The sequence below is a fragment of the Microcebus murinus genome, chromosome 5 (assembly GCF_040939455.1).
Source record: "Microcebus murinus isolate Inina chromosome 5, M.murinus_Inina_mat1.0, whole genome shotgun sequence".
In the NCBI taxonomy this organism is placed as follows: domain Eukaryota; kingdom Metazoa; phylum Chordata; class Mammalia; order Primates; family Cheirogaleidae; genus Microcebus; species Microcebus murinus.
The window spans coordinates 50,761,927-50,772,028 of record NC_134108.1 but is presented as its reverse complement, the minus strand read 5'-3'; the positions used below and the strand labels follow the sequence as shown (position 1 = coordinate 50,772,028).

Here is a 10,102-nt window from a genome sequence, read left to right as displayed (position 1 = left end):
CTGGGGGAGGGGGGAGGGCTGTGTTTTCCTTCCCCCGAGACCCCAGCGCTGCAACCCGGAGGCGGCGAGCTCAGGCTGCCTTGCCCGGAGGGAGCGGCCCTCTCGCGCCACGACCTCAGGTCCCCGCGCCCTCCCACCGCACAACCTCCTCCCTTCACCCCCATTCATTTTTCCTCAGCAGCTTCTAGGACGGGCTCAAAAGCCAACTCCAACCCCCTCGCCGAGCCCACGTCACGGAGCTAAGGAGAAGGGCTGGGGTTGCAGCGGGCGCCGACGGCCGGGCGCTGTCGCCCAGAGGGGGCGGCCGCGGGGGGCGCCGCGTGCGGACCGTGCCCGCCGCGGATGAACAGGCGGCCGCGGGCGGCCCCCAGAGCCGCGCAGCACCCGCGTACACAGTGACGGTGGAAGCCACGCCCGCTCGGGAGCCGGGGGGCTGTCCTAGCCCCCCCCACCTTGCCTCCTCGCGCCGGCCCCCTCCCGGCCCCCGCGCCCTCCCTGCCCCTCCTCCCCGCGCCGGCCCCCGGCCCGCCCCCGGCTCGGCTCGCGGGAGGCGCTGGGCGCCCGGGCTGGCGCGCTCTCCCGGGCTCACACACCCCGGCGCTCGCACGCCCAGCAGCTCTCTCCGCGCCGGCCCTCGCTCCCCTCGCCCATGCCGACGGACGGAGCGGCGGAAGATGGCTGACGACTCCGCGGGGCCCCGAGGATGCGGGCTGGCGGCGGCGGCGGGAGCGGCGGCGGCAGCGGCGGCGGCAGGGGCAGCGGCAGCAGCGGCGGCGGCGGCGGCGGCGGCGGGCGCAGGAGCAGGAGCGGCGGCCGCGGCATCCCCGAGACTCCCCGAGCTCCCTCTGGCTCTGACAGCCACTGACGTCCTCCGCCGCTAGAAGAGACCCCGCTTCCCGGCGCCCGCCTCCCCCGGCCCGGCGCGGCCCCGCCGGCACCGCTACCTCCGCCAGCCTCGCCACCATCAGCACCACCTCCGCCACCGCCACCGCCACCGCCACCGCCACCGCCGGCGGCGGCAGCAGCCATTTCATCTCCACAGAAACCAGACACAAAAACATGGCAGAAATGGAGAAAGAGGGGAGACCTCCGGAAAATAAAAGGAGCAGGAAGCCGGCTCACCCAGTGAAAAGGGAGATCAACGAGGAAATGAAGGTATTTTTGGACCTCGGGGGCTGGGGGACGGAGCTCTTTCTTCCGCCCGCTCCCCGTGCGCCGTTGTGAGGATCGGGGCACAGGGGCGCGCTTGTCAGTTTCCGTAGGATGCCCAGGACGTCTCGGCTCCCCCTCCAGGTGTAAGGCGGAGGCCAACTCGCGGTCTGCGCCCCCGAAATTCGCCAGCCTCAGATTTGATTGTGGGGGGAAGACCACACTCTGTTTGACCTTACAAACCCCAGGCTGGCACGGGCGCGTGTCAGGGGAGGGCACCGGGGGCCGGGCGGCCTGATGAACAGGCTTTCCTAGCGGGCGGTGTAGTTTTCCCCCTTCTCCGGGAATCAGCCTTCGGGTCCCTCCAAAGTTAGGAGCCGCCCGGCCGAGGCACCCCGGGGAGAGCCCGATGCCACCCTCCTTCCCAGTTCGCCCCCCTGCTCCGCGACCCCGCTTCTCCCCAGGCAGTCCGCGGCAAAGGTGTGAAGAGGCTGTCAGTGCCCTGCGAGTTGCGGCCCGAGAGGCGCAGGTCTGGGTACCGTCCTGCCCGCCCGCCCGCCTCGCCCGCCCCCGCCCGCTCCTCTCCCTGGGCTGCCTCCGCCTCCCGCTCGCCTCTGCGAGCCTCACTTCCCAGTTGAGCAGACCCCCGCAAGCCCGGCTGAAAGAGAGCCGTCCGAGCGCCGGCCTGCGCGGGGCGCCTGCCCATTGTTCAGAAAGGCAAGCCCCGAGTCCTCCCGGCGAAGCCGGGCTCCCCGCCAGCCCAGCGGTGCTCCAGAGGTGGCGAGCGCAGCAGCCTTGCGCTCCAGCTGTTGGTGTTAGCGCCGTTGCACTAGGGCACAGCTCAGCTCCGGACCCCTTTGTCGCCCCCCCCTCTTATTTTCCATGAAGTTGAGGCTTTTGCCTAGGCAAGAGTTTTATTCTGTGTTGATTTTTTGAAAAAATTATTTTATTTATCTATTTTTCTTTTTGTGAGTTACGAAAAAGTAGCAGGTTTGCATTCTGCAGTCTTCTTGATGTTCCCCATCTGCGTAGAATCCTTAATACTGCTAGGTGACTTGGTTAGTTTTGGTTAAGTTTGTATTTAAAAGGCAAATTAGATGAAATGGTGTGCACGTAAGTCAAATTTATTGCACTTTGACGTTTTCTTCATTAGAACAAGCATATTCTATGATAGTGTCTCTTGTGAAGCCCAGGCTTAGAGGGGGACGCATCTATATGTATGTGTACCTAGGTGCATATGTTTAGCTTTGTCTTCCTCCTAGAAATGCCACTGGCAATCTAAGTTTTGGAATTAGGGCTTTTATTTTGGGTGAGGAACTTAGTGCCTGGAAGCATGGTGCAGCATTAGACCAACAGAGAGTTAAGGAAATCAATGTCATTTGTTGTGATGGAAACTACCACTGATTCCAATGATAGGTGTTTTTTTTTGTTTTTGTTTTTTTTTAAGATGAGAAGTTATTGTCTTTTGAGATGGGGGTGGAATTCAAATAACTATTCTTCCTCACTTACTCTTCCCTCCCATCCTGCGTTTCCAGATTACTTTTCCATTTCATTTTAGATTCAGGGTGGGGGAAGGGGAGAGAGGTGAAGGCCACTAGGAAATCATAGTGTGCTCTGGCCCTTTAAAATGCTGCCTAATGTGATCTATATGGATGGCAGCTTTTAAGTTTCATAGGTTCTAGAATTACAAATTAGCTAATTTTAATCAAAACATGTGAAATGTTATCCCGGCTGGATATAAAGGCTGACTGTGCTCTATGCTTGGGGCTCACGTTGTTGACTTTGGCTGCAGGCGCACTCCGTGGTTTGGGAGATAGTTGTCCTTCTACAGTATAACAGATGTTTGTCTGAACTGGTGAGGAAGAAACAAAAACAACATTGTGTGAAGGGGAAAAATTACACAATTTTAGCCGATGCTGCAGGACTAAGTATGAAATTAACCTTGGTGCACAGAATTTCCTCTTTTGAAAATGTTATTTTTCTTCCAAATCACTACCTACTATTAGAAGTTTTAATCCTCATCGTTTCAATCCAGAGTAGCATTAAATAAGAAGTTTTATGAAGCAAATAATTCAATTGGTTATAGGATCAGTATTTTCTCTCCAATTTGGAACAATGTGAAGACCCCTGAAGGAAATTTTCAGTCATGTTCACTCACACCATGCCAGTAGGCCTAGTGGAATTGTTTAGTAGGCATTCCTCAATATAATAGCACCAAAAGTCATCATTTAAAAAGTGGATTCTCAAAGTCAAAACATGGAAAGGTTATTTTTAACTCATTAATATTTTTCTGCTTTTAATATTAATAATCACATCAACAAGACCCCTCCCCAAACCTCATGATATTATTACCCCTCCAGCTCCCTGAACCTGAAGTATAGAGTAACATAACAAGTTGGTTGCCCTGTATAAAAATGTGTGCAACAAAATGTCACCGAGAACACAATGTGGCCTTGTGCAGCTTCATATCGGTGCCGCTGGAGCTGCCTGGCTGTGTTTGCCTTCATCTGAACGGCTTTCATCTGGACCAGTGTAAACTAAGCCCTGGTAAGTAATCACTGCCCAGCAGAAAGAAAGGAATGTATACAGCTAGCGTGGCCTAAGCTGTAAAAACGGAAACCTGAGCCCCCACCTCGGATCACATATCAAGGCTTGAAGGTAGGGGAAATGAAAGGGGGAAAGAGGAGAGAGCAAATGGAAAAGTCAGTCTGGGAAGTGGAGGGTCAGGAGGAGGCCCCCCTTAGGGAGATTTGGCTCAGGGATTAGGGAATTTTATCGTGGTGTACAGTGACCTACTCAGGTTTCAACACTGGTTGGATTGAGTTGCTTCTCTGTGAGCTGAAAGAAAAAGGACTGGTGTGTATGTGATTTTTTTTCCCCTTCGGGTAATAGAAAGGACATTGGTACAAGTGTCTATTTTAAGTACAGCAAATGCAGGGCACTGAGAATGAGCAACAAAATTGCCTCATCACAGAGACTTCCTTCAAGATTTCCTAACTGAGATAGTCACATATTTATTTAAAAATGGAGAAGACAAACTGGCTGAGGTTTAGCTGACACCAGTAATGGCATTGGAGATTGTCTTCATGTGGCTAAGAGCTAATGTTGGTTGCTGTTTCACTAGATCAGATATTGAGTTACATTTTCGTTATCACTGGTTTAATGTACATGGAAGTTGTAACAAATTTAAATTTGATACAATATAATTTTGTGTGTGAAAAGTACATGACTTGGCATAGCTTGCTTATAGTGTACTTCAGTGAAAATATCTTCAAGAAGAAATATTTGGCTCACTATGACCTTTACAATGTTTTTTTTTTTTTTTAATCTTTTCTTCTTCCTTTATTCTGTTTTTTTCCTGATTAAAAAGACTGGTTATCTTACTGTACTTAGAATTAGTATGCCATATTTAATTAGTGACTAATAGGATTTTAAAAAATCTGACAGCAGTGCAATTTATATTTGGACTGTGTTTGGTTTCTCAAGTAAATATTGTGATTGTATCTAATGTAATATTTCTCTTATATACTGTTAGCTAACATATTTCATAATAAATGAATGTCAGGAGGGGCTTCTGACTTATGGAAGGGTTAAGTAGCTTCAGTAGTTCATCATGAACATGGTAGATACAATATAAAAACCAGTTTGTACTAGTAGATGTGTAAGTGTAAATATTTGTGTAAGGGAAATATTGTTACATTAGAGGATATATATTTTGTGCACACAGATCTTTTGTGATCAGTAACTACCGAACAATAATACAACTAAATAAATCTAAACTATGAGTAGAGATAATGAATCAGATTTTTATCTTTTAGAACGCTTTAACAAAACCAATGTGATTAGATCAAGCACTCCATCCTGGAAACTTTCCTAAACAAACCATAATTAATGCACTTACAATGTTTGACTTCTTTATCAATTGCTAAACTACAGGATAATCTGTTTTAAATGTCATAGGGTCTCTGCTGAAGAAGTTTTCTGTCTATAAATATTCTTAGTAAGTAAGTTGTACCTAAAATTATGCTTCAGTCCTGATGCCTACAGTTTGAGTCAGGCACATCTGTTAGAGTTTAATAGTAACCCTACCACAAGATTTTCTAGTTTGGTTTCTGATGATTTTGATTTGGTATTAAAAATGACCTGTGTCAATAGCGTAGACAGTAAAGCAAGTTGTGGAGCTGAGCTGGTGAGATAAATAGCTTGACATTAAAAAAAAGTTGGGGGAGGAGAGAAAGGAATCACAGTGTGGATTGGAAAAGTCAGCATGTTTAAGGTTGAAATCAGTTCATTACTAAAACAGGTATACTTTAAGTTTTGCTGCTGAAACTCTATCCTGGTGTCAGAAGCAGTAAGTCTAAGGAACTTAGAAAGTGGCCTTGGGACCAGACCCTGCTGTGTTATTCACAAATTATGTCAGACCTCCTCTGCTGAGCTGTGGCCTCAGGTGTGCCACGTGGCAGTCTGGGGCCTAATGTCAGTGGAGACATAGCCCTTGCCCCTTGGGAGCAGGTATAGGATGTTCCTGAGACCTTGGCTTTGCTTTCAGTTGTCCTTCTCAAGGCTCCAGGCTAACCCCATGGGTCCTGAGAGGGTGTGCAGAGCTATGCATTATGCTGTGTTCAGATGAGGAAGTAACGGGGGGTGTTTCTGGGAAGAGTCTCTTTCTCCATCTGTGAACTGGTATGATGTGTGGTAGGCGCCATTCTCTAAGCCTTATACAACTCGCAGGTTCCAGAGACGAGGAAATGGAAAGGAACCACTCCACTTCCTCCCGAATCTGAAATAAACATTTGAACTAGAAGAAAATGAGTCTGACAGACTCATTCCCTTCTGCGTTTCCTGCCTCTGTGCTTGCCAAGCACTGCTCTGAGAAGCCAAGCCTTACTCTCCTTGTGTGAAAGACAGACTTATAGAAACCAAGAGGTAACAGAATTTTTAAAGCAAAGTCAAAAACAGGACCTCAGAAAAGGGCAACTATGAGTGAGCACAAGTGGCTGTTTAAAAAGAAGAGTCCCAGGAAAAGATAGTCTCTTGTTAGGGTGACCAGAGTTTTTATGTCTTTGTATCTTCTAAGGAAAGTTCCTTTTATTTATTCAGTTTTTATATTTAAAAAAATATTGGAAGTAGTAGAAGGTGAATCATAGAAATCCCTGAAGTCTAAAACTTCCTCTTGTGGAATGGGAAGTCAGCCACACTTGCACTCTCAAGCTAATAAGATTATCGAATATTTTCCTAAAAGAGAGGGGATATTATAGGATAGAAGAAGGAGGAAAAAAAACCCCAGAGTACTTTGTTTTTCATAGTGACAACTGAAACATGTAAACAGACATGAAAGCATGTGGTAAATGAGATTTGCTGAATGTATATTTTAGGATCTGTGGACTGATAGGTGTTAATATCTCTTATATAACCAAAGGCTGTGGAACTCTGTATGCTTTAAGGCCAATGGCTTTGGCACTGACAGGAAAACAATGTAACAAGTCTTGAGGATTTTTAAGGCAGTTCTGCAGCTGTGAAACGACACAGCTGCACACAGCTGTACACCTGCCATGCCTGCCACAATGTTAGCCTGAGGGCCAGTATTCACAATTTCACAGTATTTGTTGACCCTTTTGGGACATTTGATGTCCTGGCAGCAGACATCAACATGGGACATGGTTGTCTGCTCTATGTCACAACAAGACAATAAAACACCATAGATTTTATATGCGGAACCACATGATTTTGGTTTCATCTGCCAATTAGATAGCCATCCAATTTAGAATATATCAATAAGTTAACGAGACTTTTTTCTCCAGCCTGTTCCAAGTTGGAGTTGTGTATTAATGTTAAGAGTGTACTTTGCATTAAAAATCGTTGTGCTGTGGCTGAGAACAATGCTGCAAAATGAACCAAAATGGAGTACAGAGACCATCTTCATTGGATTTCAAGCTAGAAAGCTGTAGTTCAGGTAACAGCAGCAGGGTTCAATGTATAAAGTCTGCACCAAGAATGGGAAACGGGCCACTTTTATTATTTCATGCATATTGATGACCCTCTAGTGGGTCATCCATGGGGAGTGGTTCATCTCTACTATACCATCTGATCCAGTGGGATCATGAATGTGGAAGTACTTTGTAATCTGTAAAGGGCTCTTCAAATATTTCCTTTACGTTATTTGAATTTTATCGCATGACCTTTTGCTTGGCAAAACCATAAAATAAAACTGATCCGCTGGGTCTGTGTTAAGAGAGACAACTTAGACTCAGCCCTGGGCCAGGCCTGGGAATAGAGCTGGAAACTGACATGTAATCAAGTTCAATTCCTGCTTCACTATCTGGAACTTAAATAAGGCTCTGCCTCTGTGTGCAGATTCCCTTTCTTTGTCTCCACCAGCAAGTTCATTGATGCTTAATAGTAGTCTAGCCCAGGAGTTAGTCAGAACACATAGAGATGGAAAGGAAGATAAACTATTTTCCAAAAATAACCATTCTATTATTCATAACCTTGACCATCAGAGATACTAGCATTTTTTCCCCCTGCTTTGTAAATTGGTCAAAATTGGGAGTTTCGTTTTCCTTTGGAAGTATTTCTCATGTGCTCCACTTTCTTGGATGATGTGTGTTAGAATGTTTTGAAATTACGTAATGTAACTAACTGACAGATCCTTTTTATTGTCATTAGGACTGTGAATATACCTTACATGTTGTTAGTGAGACCATGTAGATTAATTTCTAATTTAAAATAGTTTTATTTTTATAAGAATAATACATGGATGTGCTAAAAACAGAAGGATAAGCAATAGAAATAAGCAAAAAGAAAAACAAAGCCTATAATTTTCTCACCCAGACACACTGCCAATACTTTGATGTACGTCTTTTCATGCCGTTTTCTGTGTGTGATATATATGTTTTTATAAAAACAAAAATGATCTCATTCTGTAATAACATTCTTTTTAAAACTTAATATTCTGTTAATAGCTTTTCATGTCAATGAAAATTTATCTGCAGCATTTATTTTAGTGGCAAAATAGTTTTATATGACTAAACTATCATTTATTTAATCAGATCCCTATTTGGCATTTAGTTTATTTCTAAGAAAACAGCACTGTGATAAACTTTCCTGGACATACAAATTTCTATATCTATTTTCCCAGGACAGTTCCTATAATACCTAGAAATAAAATTGCTGAGTCAAAGGGTATATAAAAACTTTAAGGCTTTTAATGCATAGAGTCAAATTACTCTATCAAATTTAAATTCCCACTAGTATGAGAGTGCTCACTAGCACTACATATTATATTTTTTAAACTTTTAGATATTTATTTTAAGAATCAGGTTTTCCTGCATTTTGTTTGATCATTTCTCTGTATTTATGCATTTGGAAAAATATTTGTGAATGTATCCAAATGTATTACCACATTTATTGAGCGCATTCTATGCCAGGCATTGTGCTAGGTGAAGCATAAAATGAAATAAAAAGTTTCTGCTCTCACATAACTTATAGTGTTATAAATGTTATAACTTATAGTGTTGGAATAGATGACATATTTTACCAGAACTGGGACTTGGATCCAGTGAAAATGAGAATGATGTTCGTACGGTTTGGAGAAGGCATGACTTTCCCCTCTTTTGAGTGAATGGGAGTTTTTTTAAATACTTCCTGCTCTTTTGGGTAGGATATAACTTTGAAAACACATTGACATGCACTTATGCAAGGCCTGGTATGAAACAAATCAGTGGTGTCTACCTATGTTTTAAAATTTGTTTGGTGTTTTCAAAATAAATAAAATTATCTGTCCTTTTTGAAGATCTTGAAGTACTTGTGTTTCAGAGGTATTTTGAGCATGTATAATTACTGCTATTTTAAAAGTCCCTTGAAATCGACTTTTTATTATTCACCTGGTAAAATATTCAATTAAAAATCATTTAGATTGAACTTTGACATTTGTATAGTACTTCCAGTTGAATAAGGAGGGCATCAAATGAATGTCCTGGGAATTCAGCGCCAACAAAAATTATTTTGCTGGTATAGAAAAACTCAGGAGGAGTGAGGAAATACTAAAATTTCCTTTCTACCTATCTTTCTGTGATCTTATTTTTTTTTAATTTTAGGAAGAGATCATGCTTTCAAACCAAATATTGGGATTTTTTCAAATCCTAGAGCAAATAATGTCTCAACATCAGTAGCTATGTCCTGGTTAGAAACCTCATGATATGATATTGGCATCCCATGATATGATGGCTTTGCAACTCTTTGATTGGTCCAGGGATGTAGCTTCTTTGGAATTGCTGACATATTGGGCTGTACAGAATTTATAATAGAAAGAGACCTGGTATGAGAATCAGAAGATCTGTATTTTAGTTCTACCTTTACTGGGTGATCTCTTATGCCTATCTTTTACCTTTTTGATGCTCTAATTTTCTGTTGTAAAATGAGGATGTTACATAGGTTCACCAAAAGTTTATTGCGGAAATCAAATACCTAAAACATAGGGTTATTGAAAGGAGCAAGAGAATTAAAGGATGTGGAAACACTGTAAAGTGCTGTGAGAGTGTTAGACATTATCATTATAATTATAGTGACCTATTTTCCAAACCCAAATTGGACTACATGGTATGAGAGAGGATTTTTGTGTTACTTCCAAGGGCAAGAGGCAGTCTGCAAAATGTAGTTCAGATGTCAAAATATTGAAATTTCTGACACATTTTGATGGTTTATGGGAGCAATGATAAAATATTTGAAATAGTGACTCAGTAAAATTCATGATGTATGATCACTATAATTATGAAATATCTTTCCAAAAGGTATTTTATTTCTCGTATAAGTTCTTTGATTTCACAGAATCCTGAAACTGAGAGGGAGTTTTAAGAGACTCAACTTCAATTTCCTGTCCTAAGTCTTCAGGAGAAAATGCTGGGTGAAGATTTTTGGGGAAACAAGTGTTATAATCTGTCTTGTTACAGTAGCT

At 43.7% G+C, this 10,102-nt stretch overlaps 1 protein-coding gene across 2 annotated transcripts in view; it reads left to right on the top strand.

Annotated features, from left to right (window-relative positions):
- Positions 1 to 1,024: 1,024 nt before the first annotated feature.
- The window catches only part of SOBP (sine oculis binding protein homolog), a 160,149-nt gene continuing 151,071 nt past the window's right edge, over positions 1,025 to 10,102 (top strand). For both annotated transcript variants that reach the window (XM_076003081.1, XM_012753122.3), the window contains exon 1: positions 1,025 to 1,155. In XM_076003081.1, the coding sequence (XP_075859196.1) occupies positions 1,060 to 1,155 (96 nt within the window). In that variant the 5' untranslated portion in view covers positions 1,025 to 1,059. The remainder of the gene's footprint in view (positions 1,156 to 10,102) is intronic.